Consider the following 19,073-nt stretch of genomic DNA (forward strand, 5'->3'; position numbering starts at 1 on the left):
GAGAATACTGAGCTGCCTCAGATCACCTGAGGAAGCGTCGTTTGGAGCTGAGGAAGTTTCAGATGTGGAGACCTTTGTAGCCCGCTCCTCATCTCTTCTTGAGGCTAGCAGCTCAAGGCTACATTAGCCAGAACTAACAACATAACTGAATCTTCAACAGAACTGTCAGTGGTTGAGTTGCATTGTGGGTAATGTGGGCACCAAGTTTGGATGGAAGGAAGGAAATTGCACCAGTTTGATCCATTTTTTATAAACTGTCCATCTTTTTGACAGTGTTCTGAGTGCAAAGCTAAATCTTCAGACAGCATTCACATGGTAGAAAGCATGAGGACCCCTCATCTTTGTAATCACCACATCATTCAAATCACTGAAGGAAGAGTTTGCTTCACGGCCAGCATGGACAGGAAGTATGAACAGAGCAACCAACGCTCTGAATGTATGTATGGGTATGAGGAAGACTTTAAAAACAAATCTGAACCTTTCCTTGAAGAACTGCATTTTTGGGATGCAGTGAGAAGAAAGTTGAAGCCTTGCTGTCAGTTGTAGCAGCGGTGAGCAAGTTAACTTTGTGAGTCCACCTTTGAGACTGTGCCACAGTCCAGTGGAGCAGAAGTGGAATTCCACGTCGGCAATTATTGAACAACAGGGTGCAAAAGAAGTATTTGAGCTGGAGAGGAGGAACGAGCGGGGGGCGAGGGTGAAAAGTTAAGAAACAACTAATAAAACACTGACTCAGAGCCAAATCCATTTTTATGTCTCTGTTTACTTTATTCTAAAAGAAACAGACAGGGCTATGCTGTAAATGAGATGATACACAACATCGAGGAGGTAAATATTAGAGAAAGGAATGGCATGGTAAATAAATGCAGGCATCAGAAGGGCATCTGAACGCTCAGCAAACTGGCGTTTCTTAGTACAGGAGACAGCACACAGTACAGTACATCCTTTTGAGTCAATAATACAACGACTCTGTCATTCACACAAACTCATATTGGCACTTAACAAAACAAAATAAATGTACTGGGTATATCCTCAATCCAGGCTACTTGGAAACAGGCACACAGCTTCTTACAAACAGTGGCATAAGGCACTATGCTGCCGAAGATCTATCGTACGTATGTCTTTGTTGTTTCGTAAGTGGCACTGCAGAGATAGCTTCACATTCATTTTCAGATATCCGACAATAATAACAATAACTGCTAACTGCAATAACTGCTGGCAGAGGAGCTATGGACACACATCCCTCAGATCGGATGGGAGACTATAGAGAATCCAAGTCAAAAACATACATGTGCACGAACATGTGTTATAAGGCACTGTAGTAAAACATTATATATGTAGTAAAAAAAAAAAAAGAATAGAGTAGGTGGTATATACACCTGGGCATTTTAACATGTTATAGAAAACATACCCTGAATGAGTGTCTCTCCCAAAGTCAACAAAACAGACAAGACAAGTATATCATGTTTGTCAATCCCCATGAAACAACTATTTCCCAAAACCTCCCCAAACAATTTCTTTAACTTCAGCAAAGTCTCTAATTTATGTTGCTGCAATATGCTTGAAAGCTTGGCGTTCAAAAACTCTGTCTGTCTGTTTTGAATTCCTCAGTGAGAGGCTTTTGTCTGTTGACAGAATCTAAACCATGGTAAGGCCAGAAGACTCTCCCAAACTACAAGTACTGCTCCCTTTTCTCTGGTGGGGTACTTTTAACATTTGGTCTGCAATTCAAAAGGGAAAAAAAGACATGTTTCAGTCAAAGTAGTCACAGCGAACAAAATAAACCCAAAAGATACATTTACAAAAAAACACCCAGAGGTCATAGGATATCGGTGAAATTATAAACCATAAAGGCGTTCAACTTATTGTTAATTTTTGGCCAATAACGGGACAGAGGGGGTTGTAGAGGCTTGCCAGGCTGAAATGGAGACCACCTCATTTCTTAAATAGAAGGTCTGATCACATGTCCTTAAAGAGTCCATATTTACAGAAAAGGCTCAGAAAGAAGGGACAAAATGGGAGAAGCCAATGCATCTTGGTTCCCATTTAAACTGATAAGGTGCAGATGTAGTACTGAGGGGAAGGGAATATTCTGCTACAGAGGTCCAACTTTAGGGTCTAAGAGGTAACAGGAAAAAAGGGGGAAGACAGTGGTTGGACAGTCGGACAGTCCTCGATAAAAAGGCAGGGGCTGATCAGTCAGGGAAACTAGTTTCACTCAACAACTCTGCCCTGAATTAGAGGAGAGAAGAAGACATTCAGAGAAGAACAAGATTAGAGGACAGGAGGGGAAATAAGAGACACATCAAGACCTCTCAGATTCTCTCAACAGCTGTGAGTTGTTAGGAAGAGGGTAGGATGCTTGATGATTGTAAAGATGTTGGCCAAATGGGTGGAAAGTAAGTGAGAAGGAGCGTGAGAGGTGATGCTACATGTCAGCTGACAAGTAATATACATTTTTATGTTTAAAATAAATATTAGTAATGATGATTTCTAGAGTCTATACATGACTTTACGTCAGATTTCTCTGGCTGTACTTATGTTAGCATCTAGTTCAACAGCTACTTTTGAAGCGTAGTTTGACACTTCGGGAAAGATGCTCATTCACTTTGTCGCGGAGAGTCCATGTCTGTAGGCTAAATATGAAGATAGAGCCAAATTTCCCAATAATTAAGATGCTATGTCTTGTTTTTTTAATCCTCACACTGACCCAGGTTAGCCGTTTCCTTATGCGTTCAATCTGGATGCTATGCTAAGATAACATCTGTTGATTGTAGCTATATGTTTAACAGACAACTAGAACAGTCGCACTGATCTTCTCGTCTTACTCTAAGCATATATCTCAAAGTGTCAAATTATTCCTTTAAATGTATATTTCCTGTTCTTTTGGCAGAGGGTAGGCTTATCAGACCTGTTGTCGTGCAGTCCCTATTCAAAGCACAGCTGCTCCTGACAGAGCATCCTCTTTTATTTAAAGGGCACGAGGAATTTCCTAGAGACCCACAACCCCCCAATCTGAGAACAACAGAGACACTCCACAAACAAGCGGCTACCAAGAAGTGAGGCTGTATGCCCGGGAAATGGGGGGACTGGGAGCGATTCTAAGAAAAGTTAATGGGTTTATTATCTGGGACAGTGATGGACCAGTTCTTTAAAAGGCACAAATGAAGAGCGGAAGCGATGTGGGAGGGGGGACTCAGGGGCCAATTTAGACCCACTGTTGAGTTCTACAGGCTCTACTCTTGCTGCTGACATCTTTTGTACTTCACCCTCATGAAGTGCTCAGTGGTTTGCAAAACACCTGTAGTCAGTTCTACTGCAGTGAAGATACGTATATGTTACGTATATGATGTATATTCACAACTTTGTAGTAAGCATCATGCTAGCTTATGGTACATAACACACTAATACTGCACTAGTGTCTTGTAGCTTATGAGGATTATACTTGCGTGAGAAGGATATGAAATAGCTTACATCGTAGACATTGGTCTGGATATACAAGCGATTATTAGATGAAGGAGTGCACGAATCTGGAATGATAGTGTTAGTTCATGGGTTGCGGTGATATGTGTTGATGAGAACGTCCACTTTGTCTTAGTGTTGAGTAAAATGGTGATATGATCATTAACAGCACTCACACTCCGGACACCTTTTACTAACAATTCACCTCCACTTCTGCAGTTCACATTGTGTCTTTGTGTGCAGCTCTCATGATATGATTGTTGTGTAAAACAGGACCATGCAAGAACTCGATCATTTGATAGTGAGGGCGTCAATGACAGAGGACACTGAACACACCTGCTTCTTTATTGTCAGTAATTTTGGCTGGTTTAATCACACGTAAGCTGTCTTCCGGTTTAGCAGCCTGGGGCTAAAAATATCATTTAGTAGATATTTTATAGGCTGCTTCCAGTGTTCTTAGACTTATTAGAATTAAAGTTTTAGGCCAACAAAATAAATAATACAGTTTATTTAAACTTTATCTACATTATTTGCTTTAGAACGGGCTCCTTGCCCTTTTCATCAAGTACAATTGGTTAATTTTATCTTGCTCATATTTAGTTTCAAAATCATCGTTCTTGTTTTTTTGCATCACTTGAGGTACTGCTAACTGCACCACAGTGCCCCACATGAAAACTCACAGGGAGAGCTCCTCCGCCTTGTGCCTCCCTTGCTCTCTGTTTACCTGCTACGGCGCTTTGAGTCTTCGCAGGAGAAGTCAGTGTCCTCTGTGATCGCAGCCTAACTGACCTGTTTTCCTGGGTGAGATTGTGCAAGCCAACCTCTTTATCTCCCACAACAGCAGAGGAGCCACTCAGTAACTTCTCCAAGTTCTTGCACAGTGGTTTGGGGCTCTCGCTTTACACAACATAACTGCACCAGTGGAGTGTGAATACACAAAGCAATATGGAGGCAAACTACAGGTGCAGCTCCAACCAGGAAGCATAGGACATGCTAATAAAAGTTCAGCAAGTTTCGCTGTACTGGTGTTTCTAGCTCCATGTCCGTTCTCTCTGGGTATCTGCCGTGATACACCTTATATTTTGCCTTTGGATTCACTTAAAATGTGTTTTGCTGTACCAAGACGAAAATGTTCTGATTTGTTTCTCTTTACAGAAACTGGATGACTCAGAGTGAGTAGCTGTATTTTTGGTGTCAGATTTAAGCAGCTGCTCTAATTTCTAGTGGATTAAGTAATGACATTAAGGCACATGTGAGGTTTCTGTTCACATAAAAAGCTTATCATTATATAAGTTAGCTGGATGATTGACATAAAATATGTATGCTGTCTGCTCACAAATAATTAAAGGTTGTAGCTTTTGTTGCCACAAAAATACATCCTACTGGTGGGAAACGTGTTTGTGTGTAATACTGCATGTGACTGCATGTGTGTATGCAAGATAGTCTTCTGTTTTTTTTTTCGTTTTTAGCAGGTATAATTTGAGAAAAAGGTTGTGTGGGGGGCAAGCGTGTCCGATGCTCTCTGTTTGGGCGACAGCTGCAAGGGGGAGGGTTTTACACGTACTCCCTGGCTGTGGAAGGCTGTGATTGACGGTAATATTGCTGCCCTCGCATGTCATCTTTAGAGCAGGAGCAGCACAGCAAGGAGCCACCCAGGACCGTCAGACTGGCCGCCGCCCAGCCCACAAACAGGGCCGAGCCAAACTCATACCTGTGCAAGACAGAGGGAGGGAAAGGTTGGAAAGAAGAACACAGTACTGCTACAGTAAATATCCAAGTATAACAAAGATGGTAAGAAGAAATAGTAACCTAAAGATAATCATTTAGCCAAATTATTTGCTGTATTTAAAAATGCACTTAAAGTTCCTATGTGTTGGATTTAATGGCATGTAGCAGTGATGTCGCAGATTGCAACCAAATAAATACCCCTCACCTCACCCTCCCCTACGGTGGCTGCTAAAGACATAAATAATGTGAAAGGCCTTCTCTCTCTTTTCTTTCTATTGTCCTTTCTGGGCTACTGTAGAAACATGGTGGTGCAACATGGCTCCCTCTGTAGATATAAAGAGCTCATTATAAGGTAACAAAAATGCAATGATCCTTATTTTCAGGAGAGTGTACACTAATGAAAACATAATTATGAATATAATATTCCATCTCTGCCAACAGGTCCCCTTAAATCCTCCAAAGTGGACCTTTAACTGATTCTCAAAATGAATGTGAGTAAATGATGCCTGTCTTGAGCTCTTTCCACCACAGCTTCTGTATTTCCTCATTTTTAGTAGCCATCTCCAAAAGCAGATAACCTTTTTATCTCTGAATCTTTTTATCTGACAATGTCTGCATAAACACAAAGTAGCTAACATTAAGATGGATAGAAGAAATGTATTTTATGGTTAAATGCTAAATGGCTAACTGTATGCTACTTTGCTAAAACAATAACATTAGCTGAGGTACAACTGTTGGTGGTCAAAGCTAGCCATGTTCATGAGTCATTATTAGGAAATGTAAGCAGCTACAGCTAGAATTGTCAAGCCATAGCTATCTGTGTTTATTAGCTACAATGAGGAATTTTTAGCATCTTTTAGCATCAAGCCATTATCATCAAGTATAATTGTCAACCATTAGTACCTGATCTTAGCTATTGTTATCAGCAATAAGTAGGAACTACTTAGCTAGCTAGCTAGTCACAAATAGAAAGTGTTAGCAGTTAAAGCTAGCTGTTTAGCTGCTCGCTGCTAGCTCTTTGAAGACACTGGTCCTTACACAACTCTTTCCAGTGGTGTAACGTGTCTCTTCACAATGAATTCTGCAGCACTGAACATCGATGACTGTTGAACACGAACCTCACAACTATCGGAGCGAGTGCCGCATTGATTTAGATCAGAGGCAGTTAGTTACCAGTATCAATATGAGGACAAGGGATGGCAGTTTCTACTAATGTAAAACTACTGGTCTAAAATAGACCATAAAATAGAGCTGGAGTTGTCAAATATGTCAACAAACAAGATAAAAAGAAAACTGGAGAGTAAACAAGAGAGAGAGAAATGAACTTTCACATGATTTCAGTGCTGTTATGTGAACACTCACTTTGGAGACAGTGTTACTTTCTGTCAGTTTCTCTTCTCTACCTCCTCAAATCCTGTCCTCATCATCAATTAAAGCAAACATCACAGTGTTGCACAGGGCTTGTCTTTGCATGAGGCAGAACTTTTTAATCTGTTATTTGTCTAATGTGTCATACTTCTGGTTATTCAGACACAGTACAAACAGAAAATAGGGGATACCAAAGCGGGTTTGTTCCTGTGTTCAATCATTCCTGGGATTATTGTCATGAAGTTTAAACAGTAAATGTACTGTTGGGTTTACTTGCTCTTTTTTGACAGACCAGGAATATTCACACAGCATGACAGTATGAAATAGAGGCTAACCCAGTAGACGGTGTCATGTTAGTCCTATGACAAAACCTCCAATTGATATTTAGATGGTTCTTAGATTATGTAAAGGAACTATCAACATTTGCCCATATTGCCACAAAGCAGTCACATACACAGTAAACTGTATGCAAAAAATGTCATGCTTGACAATCCCAAATTATAGAAACTTCCCATTTCACTGTTGATCTGAAATCGCAAAAGTTTCTGAGAACATTTGAGGGGAAAGTGAGTGTGTGTGTGTGTGTGTGTGAATGACTTGTGTTGTAAAGCACTTTGAGTGGTCGATAAGATTAGAAAAGTATTATATAAATAAAGTCCATTCCATATACTCTCCCATCTGAGTCAGGGTTAGATTCACTGAAATTATTGGGACTTGCAGACATCTAGCATTCACATACCTGGCGTTGGGCGGTGTATTTGGGTTGAAGAACTGATAGGACACCTGAGTGGCATACCAGGACACAGACACCAGTGTGCATACACCTGTGGAGGAAGGAGAGATTAATAAGAGTGTAGCAGTGTTCTGTATCAATTATTGCTGCAAACACTCACTGAAGCTAAAACAACACTTTAATGAATTGGGGAGTCCTTGTTTAGTTAATTCTCTCCCCTTGCGGTTTTTGTCTGAGGTCAGTGGCTAATGCTTCTAAAATGACCACTTCCTGTTTACAGCAGGGACTCAAATTACCCAGAGGACCCCCAGTGAGACATTCAGGCTAGAAAAATGCCAGACCGCTGTTGCTAAATGCGCTGGTTAGTGCACTGAGATACTGAATTACATGTTTGTTTGCATACAAAACAAAATATGAACAGCAGAAATCCCACCTGCGAGCAGGAAGAGAGCTCCTCCAGTCACAGCGATGCGGGTTTTGGTGGATGGGTTGTTATCTCCCACCTTAGTGCACTTCATGCCCACCACGCTGACAATGATGCCGATAAAGCCCAGCAGTACTGACACTACCATGAGGGCCCGACATGTCTGGATGTGGACTGGATAAAGAAATATAGGAGGAGGCAGGGATCGCAGAGGGGAGCACAGAATGATAGAGATACAATAGAGGATATGGAAAAGAGGGAGGGTAAAAATAAAGGAAAGGAAAGGCAGGAAAGTGGTGAGGAGATGAGAAAACAAATAGCGTCTTTTAGTCCATCACTTGGAATAAAGCAAACATTTCTGGACATTAAAGTGATCATTATAAGGGAATGAAGCTACACACACGGGTAGCTGGGAGACCACATGAATTTATGACAGAGCGCTCATCAGTGTGACTCCACCACTGTCCTATTTTCCATCGGGGTAATTCCAGCTTTTTTATTTCCAGAGGTGACTTTCTTGGCCAAGCTCTGGGACCTTAAATGATCCTCCAAATCTTCTAAAGATCATTCCACTGTGGCTTTGCCTTCTCAAAAATCTAATGTGCCGCCCACACAGGCCTCAGCGCGCACACATAACTTTGTGGGAGGAACATATTTACACATATTTACACTCACACATATGTGCAAATGCACAATATCTGCGCACACGCAATTACTGTAGGTGGCATAGACACGGATGAAACACACAAGTCTCTCTCTCACACAGAGCAGCTGTAGGAGGGCCCGCTTTACATGTTTCACACAGTGGGATTAGTGTGGCTTCGTCACAAAGCAAGATTGTTTTCACGGGGCTGTCGCCACAGCAATCAGACATTACTGCCTCAAACACAGCCGCTCACGAACGTGTTAATGCCAAGACAATGCTTAGCGCTTAATGATACTGTCAAAATACTGATGGAGTGTGTCTTATTTACAGCAAGCAAATCTCAGCAGCAGTAGAAAACAAAGCAAAAGCAAAGTCCAATATCGTGATTCTGATATCTGACAGGGCAAATATGGTAATTAAAGTGAACAAAGCTTTTTATCCAGGTTTAACAGCCAAAGTCACAGGCATTAGCTTCAGATAACAATGACTCGAAGTGTACATGTAAGCCAGTGTATGCATCACTGCACAGTTTTCGACATAACTAAAACTACTGAATAGAAAAGTTTGACAAAGAAGAAATCTTGACTCAAGGTCTGCTAACAGTTTTCAACTGCATTTCATGGTTTTCAAAGCTTTGGGGAAAAAGCTTGTAGGTGGACATTTTTTATTATTTTTTGTTTATTTTTCTTGGTCAAACTGCTGTTCCCAAGATCAAGAATGAATTTTCACTCTCAACTCGAAATGTTTGAAAAAATTAACTTTTTGTTAATGAACTTTTTTTCAGAGCTTTTAACAGCAGCCTTCGAAGCTCATACTCACTTATTCTGATTAAACTGATTTCAAGATCAACACCAGAATAGATTAGCCCGAGCTCTCACTCACACATCATGGTCTTCCAAGCTTCACGGGGGAAAAGTTGCGAGACCTTGAGTTAGGATTTTTTTTTGGCACATTACTGTTTCCAATGTCAAGACTACAATTTCACAGGAATAGAATAGAGTGTGGCAGTATATGTTTGAAAAAAAAAAAAAAAAAAAAGAAAATCACTTCAAAAACAGCTGTTGAGCAACAGCCTGAGCGGGAACCTCTACAGTCATCATTTGTCATTGTGATAGAAATACACACACCATCATTCATGGTGCAGCAGTGAAGTAGCATTTCAGACGCTGATCTGAGCGGACTTATGATGTGGGGAAGGGGATGGAACTATCTTTGAAGTGTGATTTATGGCTCCAGAGCTCCTTTTGATGGAGTATCTGAATAGTCTTCAACAGAGAGAGGTTTGATATTCTTTTCTTTCATCCACTCTGGGCATTCCTCTTTTCTTCTGAGGGCGTGCGGGGGTTCAGGACGATGCTAAATGACACCACTCTGACCAGTTCCAGTGACAAACCAGAAGGGCATTCGGGTGCCTTCGGGGTGAAAGAGAGGCTAAAAGGAGGCAGGGATGGAGGAAGGTGGGAGTAGCTGGCTCACCCACTAGGCCCTCTCTTTGCAGTGCCAAGGTTGGCAGTGCCAGCCACAAGCTTTCAATGAGTGTGTGTGCTTGCTGGCGTGTGTGTAGGCACTGTAAGGTCCCTTTGTGAGGTCACTTGTGACTCCGTTGTACGTAATATCTGTTTGCCCACTTACTACCCAGCTACAACCTAACTTACATTTGACAACTCCAGCCCTTTTCCACTCCACTTTCACTTCAAACTCAAAGCACAAATTCACTAATATGATGTTCCTAATTTTACAACCACACTTTATTTAGCAAAAAAATGAATTTTCCTCAATGAGTTTCCCCTTAGTTCACTTATAAGTAAACAGGGTGGTGTCCCAATTATCATAAGTGGTCAAGACTAAACTCATCAAGTTAACAAATAAGTACAGTACAGTAAGACTAGGAAAGATGCTTTTTACTGCACAGCACTGCACATCACCTCACCTTATTTGCACTTTTGCATGGGAAGACATTAGTGTCGCACCACATGTTTGTCGTTGTGGAACAATTTTTCAGAGTCATGACTGAGCATGAGCACCAACCATTTACAGACACTTCTCCAGTCTTAAAGGGTAAGGCTGATGGTAATGTTTTTCTTATTGTCAACAAATTTCAGTCCATTAAGTCCAAAACTAAAAGTGAATGTATCCTGCTACAAGTGTGTGTCGAAAGCTTGATCTTATTCCTCTGAGCCACAGAGCTCCATTGTTGTCCAAAGACTATTGAAAACACATCAGCAACCCACACAGTTACACTATGACATGTTCCTTCATCACCATCAACACACATGCTGTAGGTTATTTTGACACATACGCTGTCACGCTGCCCAGAATACTCACTAGTGTACCAAATGTGTATGCATCCACGGCTGAAAATAGTCCCAAGACTGCTGCTAAAAAGTAAAGACTTCAGTAGGAACCAGTGGGCTTGGGGCTGAGTGCCACAGATGGGTAGGGAGGTCAGAGAGTATTGTGAGCATGAAAATCGTTGGTTTTGGTCTTGTTATGGGATTTGTCACCCAACAATCAACTATGAGGAGTGTAACTGAGAGACACACTACTATAATGTGCAGTGTACCCAACTACGGAGCCTCACGCTGCATTCACCAAGCAGAACCACACTTGAATGTACAATACAGAACCAGAAACAAAGCTGTCTATGAGAAACACCATACTTTTTGACTTTAATGTTCGAGTACATACAAGGTAATGATGTAATGTCACAGAGCTGATCGACTGAGGCAGGTCAGCCTGTCCCCGATATGATGCTCAGATGTTCCTGTTCTGAAGAGCTGTCCTTTCAGCACCACCATCCACACTCTTCTGACAATAACAGCCAACCTTCTCAAGCGTGTATTATCCTGATCATCATCTCCTTTTTGAGCAACATACTCGGTAAACCCGCCGCAGATCCAACAATTTCCACTACGGTTGCTTGGCTGCATCAGCAGAGCGCAGCACAGTCTGCTGAACAATTACACCCACCATCACATGCTGCTCCTGCTGCGAATGAAGCCGAGGAGGAGAATTCCTTCAGAACTCAAATCAGTGGTAGGGTTGGATCAGACCAGCGCCAGAGGTGTGTTTAATCAAGGTTCAGACCTGGAGTGTCTGACCCTGGACACATGATTGGATGCTGATGCGCTCCATTTCGTAACTGTCTGGAAACACCTGAATAAACGTGTGATTCACGATGTTTCAGCTCCATGTTCGTCCAGAGATACACAGAGTTAACTCTTCTGAGGGGTTTTCTTCAGTGTTTGTCTTCAGCCTCAATCTATACTCACTGGGTGTGTTAATGGACGACTGGAACAATGTGCGCGTGTGGGGAAGACAGAGCGCATTCTGGGAATATCTCTGGTGTTCGGCTCAACACTGCCCTTTTCTTCTGCTAACAGCCCCTATTCATCCGCAAGGACAATACGCTGTTCTTATTGCTGCAATGAACCAAAGGAGATGGGAGATCAGCTCGGGGACCCGTCACACAGAACGCCACAGAAAATGTTTTGATACGATGACTCACCAAGACACCAAAATGTTTGCGAAGTGCCTCATTTGTCGCTTTAAGGCAAGTGTGCCACAGCAGGACTCGTAAGCACACTGGTCTCAAACCAGTGAGAAAAACAGACAAGCTGAAAGTGTGTTTGTTAGAATGACTTCTGCCAGAGCCCACCCCCTGTAGTCTTTCATTACAATCTCTAATAGGGTGATTTAAGCAGACAGTAGATGGATGGATTCCTATAATCTGTGTGCCATTAATTATGAGTCACTAGGTCCTACTTACAGATTGGAGATGACAGGAGGCTCACATTCTGAGCTAATTTATGTCTGAATCCCACATTCCTGACCCCCTCCCACTCCTCACATATTACGTTTGGTGATGTTTGGAGTTTTAACTGAACTTCATTAAAGACTCAAACAGCAGCATTTTAAGTGAGACTTCCAGCTTCTGAATTTAATGCGTTCCAGATAGCGAGGGCTTGGGGACGTGTTTTCCTTCCGTTTACGCCGCTGATTAAAATGAATGGGCCAGCTACAATAACTGCTGTGATTTGTAAAACAACGCCATGGACATTTCTAAGCTTGGCAAGACAAACTCCAGGCAAAGCTTTTCAATGGATCTTTCTTTCGTCACCCTGGCTGCCAAAAAGGCAGTTATTCACAAAAATTAAATGAGAGCAGCCAAGAAAGAAAGAAGGAAAGTAGAGAGCATGATTTAACAAATGAGAGAAACCTTTCTTGGTGATTGCAGATTATTGCCTTACTTGAATTTTAAATGTGCTTTTCCATCTCCTGTCAAATTATTTGGAGAATATCACTTAATCAGACACACAGGTCATGAACCCAGTAAGGTTTTTACATTTTTTTTTGTTAATTATATAATGTGATATCATTACGTTCATAATCATAAACTCACAATATGCCTATAGGAGCAGGAAAAGTCTTTCCAAAGAGTTGAGCGAATATCATTAGTTCACAGCCACAGAGAGATCAGAGTAACAGCCAGTGACAGAGCAAGACACTACAAGTTAGTCAGGTTTTGTCGAGGCAAATTCAAACATTGTACTCACTGTCCAGCGAGAGCATGGAGTCAAAGATCTTGCACTGCACCTGTCCTGTACTCTGCGAGGCACAGCTCATCCACAGCCCCTCGTACAGACCCACGGCCGTGATGATGGCATCGCCGGCGTACGACGACTGCTTCCACTGGGGCAAGGCAGTGGTAGAGATGATGCCGATCCAACCACCCAACGCCAGAAAATAACCCAACAGCTGGAGACCTGAGTTGGCCATCCTTGTCTAGCTTTGTCCCTCTGCGTCTGCCTGCTCTCGCTCTTGTACTCCCTGTTTCACTTGCAGCAGCTTTAGTGTGGGTGACTCTGGTGTGTCGCCCTTTCTTTGAGCAGACTCTGAAGACACACCTGTAGCAATCCTGTGACTTGTTTCACTTTTGTCTTCACTATCTGGTCCCTCTGAGCATCTCCTTCTGCCTCTCTGCTTTAACTCTCATGTGTAAAGCTCCCCTCCTCGTCTCTAACTCTTTCTTTTTTTTGTTCTCCACGTCCTGGGCTGATTTTTGCCCGTCAGCTGGGAAGATGAGTTGATGTCTCCCCTCAGGGCTGTCCTGTCTGATGCCTTGGTCTCTCTGGGGCTCAGTCAAAGTGGACTTTTTGACGCTCAGTGGTTCAGTTCATCAAGCATCGTCGCTGGGCTGCCTCACTCTCTGCATGGCTTCTTCCAATCCTCACTCTCTCTGCTGCTTGCTTGCTTTCCCCCCACTACAATCTTTCCATCTGCTCCAGGCTCAAGTGGCTCAATGAGGGGTAGCAGAAAAAAAAGTAAAAAGAAAAAAAACATGGACACAAAAAGTCCTTAACAGGCTGACCACAGAGGGATGGGATAAAGGGCTGGCCTGTGATTGGACTCCTCTGTGTTGTAGGAACGCCTACTGGGAGGGAAGAGAGAAGGGCTGGTTGGGAAAATAATAACTGTTTCAAGCAGAGAGGGGAAGAAAAAGCAGAAGATGTACAGTAGCTGGTGAGATGTGGAGGGAAAACACTGGCATGGTAAAGTCATGATGGCAACTTCATTCATGAAAAACACTCAAGCATTTGTTTGCAAAAATGTTCCAGTCCAATTCAGTGCTTTGAATCTTAATCATTCAATCAAACCCTTCAACAAATTGTCAGTATGCACTTTTACCTGCTGCTGGACTCATCGATCCTTGAAAAGTTGGCCACCCCCACCAGAGGTGTTGAGGAGGTGCTGGTAAAGTGCAACAAACGCACATAAATCAGCATCTAAACAATGCCCGGCTGAAAAGGACGTGTCACACCCAGACAGGCTCTCTGGAAATTATGGGCCGCCGAGGAAAGCCTCCCCCATCACCATGGCAACCCCGGCAAATGAAGGGAGAGAAAGAGAGCGGCTGAGTGAGAGTTCAACCAACTGTACATCCTTACGAGCTGTAAATGCAGGCACACTCCAGTCTTTTGTGCCCGCGGAGAGTGAAGAAACCTGTTTTCCCACAGTTACGCGCCCTATCAGCTCTGCTTCAACTCAACTCATTAAATTACCTTCAATTCACTAACTAACTCAATAAGTCTGTTCTGCCAATTACTGCCCGCACACTCGGCCTCGGAGACGCAGCCGTTTTCTCACATCTGTAAGAGACATGTCTCACTCCTGCCCAGCTCACACACACAGCCTGTCCACACAACAGCCGTGTTCCGGCCTGCACGCTCAAGCTTCTTTTCAACAGGCTATGGATGGAAAAATAAGGTTAAAAACAAAGGACATAAGGAAAAGCAGGATGTTGTTGGTGGTCTAATTGTTCTGTGGTATTGAGGGTCTGTTTCTCTCAACTTCTGTTTTTCTCCATCCTGTGTTCTCATTGTATTTTCTGTTTACCCTTTCCTTTCTTTTCTTACCTTTCCTAAATCCAACTTTGACCTTGAACTTCAACTACTATAACATCAGAAAAACACCATAACATGTGAACATCCATGTGACCGCACTTAACCAGCACCGAGCATGCCTTTGAAAGCTCTTCACTACACACACATGCACACACAAATTCACACACATATGTGGATAGAAAGAGCCATACATGGGGGTCTTCCCATGGTTTATTGTCCTTCAAGCTCTTCTCATCCACACTCTTCTCACATGTTTGCATATTCAGGGTGTATGTATGTGTGACCGTAGCCATTGTGTGTGCAGGTCTGCGGTGTCTAATGAGGGGCTTGACATACGGGGTAAGTTGTGGTCAGAGCGCAGAGGTCAGCTGAGCCCGAGAGGCGAGAAGAGATGAAAGAGAGGCAAAACAAGTGCAGGTCCAGTGTGGGTGAAGGGGTGGGGGCTTCCATGAGGCTTTGGAGGTCTGTCTCATTTTGAATCACAACAACACACTGCCATTGGTGGGGTTACGGCGGAACCAGTTCAAGTGAAACGCTCCATTCAGCAGTTCAAACACTAAACGCCTGAGTTTAGCTTGGAGTATAGGGTCCTCAAACCTAAATGAGAAAATAGCTTGTCTGTCTCTGCCTTCTAGAGTGACCCATAGAAAAGTTTGGATCTGGCATGTTGTTTGTCAGCACCTTCCTTCCACATCACCATCTGAAAAATGAATCATGTTTGATTTGTTTCATGCTGATCTAAAGCTTTCTGGAATATTTGTGGTTGAATTAAGGCAACGAAACTGCTCGGCTAAGATAAGGCAGTCATACTGTAATCAAATCAGCTTTGACTATTTATTGGAGATGTGAGCTGCTGTCACCGTTATTCTCCTCCCACTGAGACAAACCTTTTTGGTCAGCTACAAAGAGGTCGCTTGTCAGGTGAATGCAAAGATATGTCGTTCGAGGCGTTTGTTTGTTAAGAGAGGAGAGCAGATATAGTTTCAGATGACATTGATTTACCAACTGTTAGCTCCTCTTTTTTTTGCATGCGCGCAATTACACCAGCTTACTTGTTGGTTGAGAATAACACTCAGATGCAACCATATTTTGGTGAAAATATGACTGAAGAAGAGGATTGCTGGAGCTGGTCTCAGAGGTCTCTATCAGACTTTGATGCTTTTTGTCTTACATGATGCACTGCATGAACGTTTTGGAGAGACCTTTCAAGCCTACAGAGTACTTGATACTCAGAAGTTTGGTTTAACACGTCTTTGATTACATTATATGGATCAAACAGGAGCTCCGGAGGTGCTGGTAGGTGGATTTTGTTATGATAGGGCCAGGCTAGCTGTTTCCAGTCTTTGTGCTACAGTAAGCTTAATGGCTGCTGACTGTATCTTCCAGCTCTGGGACGACAGCATACTGGTTATGGTTAGGCAACTACATGTTTGTACTGTTGTACTGTAATCCCAGCGGTATAACATTTAATTCCAGAAATAATTTTCCCCATTACTCCACATTACTCCACAAAGCCTGGTGTCAACAGTTTTCATTGGGACTATTTCTTAGTCTGTTTCTCTTTCTGAAAGTTATTAGGAGGGAATGTCATGCATCTTTCACTTCCCTGATTCAAAGCCAGCTGTGAGTTTCGTGAAAGAAGCTGTAATTATTGATAAATCTTACAGGAAGACTCCATGTTCACTTCATCTGATTTTACCCCCAAGACCCCTGTCCCGTCAGTTCAGGCTTTAATGTGTGGATACTCCCCTTGTCTTCTCTCAGCTCTTATCTTTTTGATATGACTCTCCCCAAACAGGAAACCAGCAAATGTGGTTAGCACAGCCTCATACCCATGCACACACAATTAAGGCGTCAGGGGCCTATCAGATTAGCCGGTGTTGTCAGGGTTACCGTGAGACACATGTGGACATGTAAACACTATTGGAGGAAAATTATGTAACACAACAGGCAGGTCGTGGATTAGTCTATTTGAAGAAGCACATTATTCTGTGAAGCAGCTTCGCTTTGATGTCACATGAGAGAAATTTGTACGCAGTCATACGTCTGGAAGATACCACGGTGCATGACTGATATCACTGGTGATGCAAACTTGTACATGAGCTAGCGCTATTCCCAGAGACCTTGCAGTGCTCTCCAGTAAACTATAATTACAGTACATCAAGCCGTTCCTGTTAGTGTTCTTCACCCAGAGAGCCCACATGAGCTGAATGAATGCTAACTCAGCACAGCAATGAATAATGTATGTCTGTACCCCGGAGGAGAGCTCCTCTGGTCTGGCTCAAGTGCCCCTGAAGAGACTGCCGGCTCTGCTCATTATGGAGTTGAACAGGGTAGACAGCGTCATCAAGAGCTGTGACATGCAAAAAAAGAAACCAACAACACTGAGAAAGTGGAGGAGAAAAACAGTTGGAGAGTTGAGTGTTTGGTGAGGTTATTGTTGTTGACCGATGTCCTGATTGTGTTGATTATGTAATTTTGGACACTTAAACGTTAAAGCTGCTGTGAAAGGTTGATGGGAGCACTTTCCATGAATGTTCCACAGTCTAATGACACTCTCCATCTAATGACGTTCAGAGGCAGCGCCTTCTACGAATTCTTTTCATCCCACTGTTTCCTAAACTCACTGTGGTCCACCTTGTTTTCATGCCTGGCTTCAGTTCAGTTGTTGGGTCATCGCCTTCTGGTGATGGTGGTCATGAAGCGTGTGAGTGCCTGGGGAGGAATGGAGGGCAACTCTTCCTTTCCATCCTCTCCACCCATTTACCCTCCAACCTGCTTATCTCCCATCACCTTCCTGTCTTTCCATCTTTTCTTCCTCCTCCTCCTTCCTCCCTCCAGTTCCTCACCAGGGGATACATGGTTCAGTAGGTGCCATCAGTTACTCCCTCTCTCCCTCTCCCCAGATTTTCCAGACCCCTACCGCACTAAGCTGAGCTTAAGAGTCAGCTGAGCTGATCAAAGACCGTAGCCATGTAGTGGCTAACAAGAGGCGAGAGTTCCCAACGACACAGGACCTCCCAAGGGGTTCCACCACCATAGACCTACTGTAACTAGAATCGACGTGGAAGGGCCGAGCTGATTATACACTCTGCCTGCGTGACTGCATGAGCAGCCGCGTGGTAGATGCACACAGATGGCTGTCTGCTTTCCTGAGATGTATTTATTCTTGTGGAGACTGATCTCAGGTCCATGGGACAGTTTGACAGCTTGCTCTAGTGATTTTAAGTCTGCAGAGAGAGCCACCCTCCATCACCCAGCATCCCCTTATGAGTGGGGAAGGCCAAGGTGTTGTTCCCACCACTCTCCTCCCTCTCGCCCCACCATCCCCTCCTTCTTCTCCATCTAGCACGATTCCTCATCACGTCGAGCCCTTCCAGTTGCCTCCACATGCTCAGGCCCCCTATTATAACTCTAATTACCCCTAGCAGGCTTTCCCTCCTCTTCCTCCTCCCTTTGTTCCCCATTTCTTCTTTTGTCCTTCATGACCTTTTCCCTCTGTTTTCCTCCATACTGCTTTCACGGTGTATAATGTAGTCCTGCTGTAGGCTGCTGGTTGACCCTAGCAGGGATGAAACCACCATCCTCTGCAATGATGTCTTCTCATACATGTTGTACACGTTGGACTGAGCGTGGTGCTTTGTGATGGAAATTTAAATATTTGATTTTTAAAATGCAGCCAGTCTGACCTGCTGCATGCTCTGCTGTTGGTGAACTAGGCTACTGTTATTCTCTTTGTTCATGACACTGGCAAGCAAACAGATAATCATCACACCAATTCTACACCAGATGGCTGAATGATGGATAAAGGTAAGATAGGGCTGTTTGCCCACTTTGTAAAACACAACTACCTTCTAGTAACGTTACCATGACAACAAATCCGACAAGTCACGTTAGCTTGTCACCCAAATGAGGCAGTGAAGGCACCGGTCAGAACAGAAGATCAGCTGTACAGTGTATTTTAGGATTAGGCTACGCAGGTTGGGGTGTGAGCTGTAACAAAGTAAGGGTTTCTGACTGACATGTACTTGATTCTCAATGATAAATATTTGTTACTTTGCCACGCTCTCCCCCTCTTTATCCACAATACAAATGTAAATTATCCAGCCAATGCTTTGTCTTCGTCTTCTTCCGTCATTTCCTTCCTGCCCTTCGCTTCTTGGCACCTTATTACTCGCCTCTCCTTGTACCACACAGTCGCTGGAAGCAAATCTCTTGCACCTGCATGTACAGGCTCTATCCGGTTTCCTGAATTCCTGAAAGCACCGTGCTGATCTGATGAAGAAAATCAGGGATGTGGAGGGGAGA

The 19,073-nt window shown here is 43.3% G+C and overlaps 1 protein-coding gene across 1 annotated transcript; it reads right to left on the reverse strand.

Annotated features, from left to right (window-relative positions):
- Nucleotides 1-766: 766 nt before the first annotated feature.
- cldn19 (claudin 19) lies at nt 767-13,663 on the reverse strand. The gene is made up of 5 exons (XM_041960502.1): nt 12,918-13,663; nt 7,725-7,889; nt 7,298-7,382; nt 5,027-5,173; nt 767-1,721 (listed from the first exon to the last, which is right to left on the reverse strand). Exons 1-5 carry the CDS (start codon nt 13,138-13,140, stop codon nt 1,673-1,675), a joined length of 669 nt encoding a protein of 222 aa, XP_041816436.1. The 5' UTR covers nt 13,141-13,663; the 3' UTR covers nt 767-1,672.
- Between the last annotated feature and the right edge of the window lie 5,410 nt (nt 13,664-19,073).

Source organism: Chelmon rostratus, chromosome 2, assembly GCF_017976325.1.
Source record: "Chelmon rostratus isolate fCheRos1 chromosome 2, fCheRos1.pri, whole genome shotgun sequence".
NCBI lineage: Eukaryota > Metazoa > Chordata > Actinopteri > Chaetodontiformes > Chaetodontidae > Chelmon > Chelmon rostratus.

Bases quoted from the DNA above. Each gene is read 5' to 3' on its own strand.
- cldn19 (XM_041960502.1), bottom strand. From the start codon at position 13,140: ATGGCCAACTCAGGTCTCCAGCTGTTGGGTTATTTTCTGGCGTTGGGT. The intron at 7,383-7,724 runs GTGGGATTTCTG...CTTCCTCCACAG, and splicing joins AGCTCTCTTCCTGCTCGCAG to GTGTATGCACACTGGTGTCT. The intron at 5,174-7,297 runs GTATGTGAATGC...TGTCTTGCACAG, and splicing joins AATACACCGCCCAACGCCAG to GTATGAGTTTGGCTCGGCCC.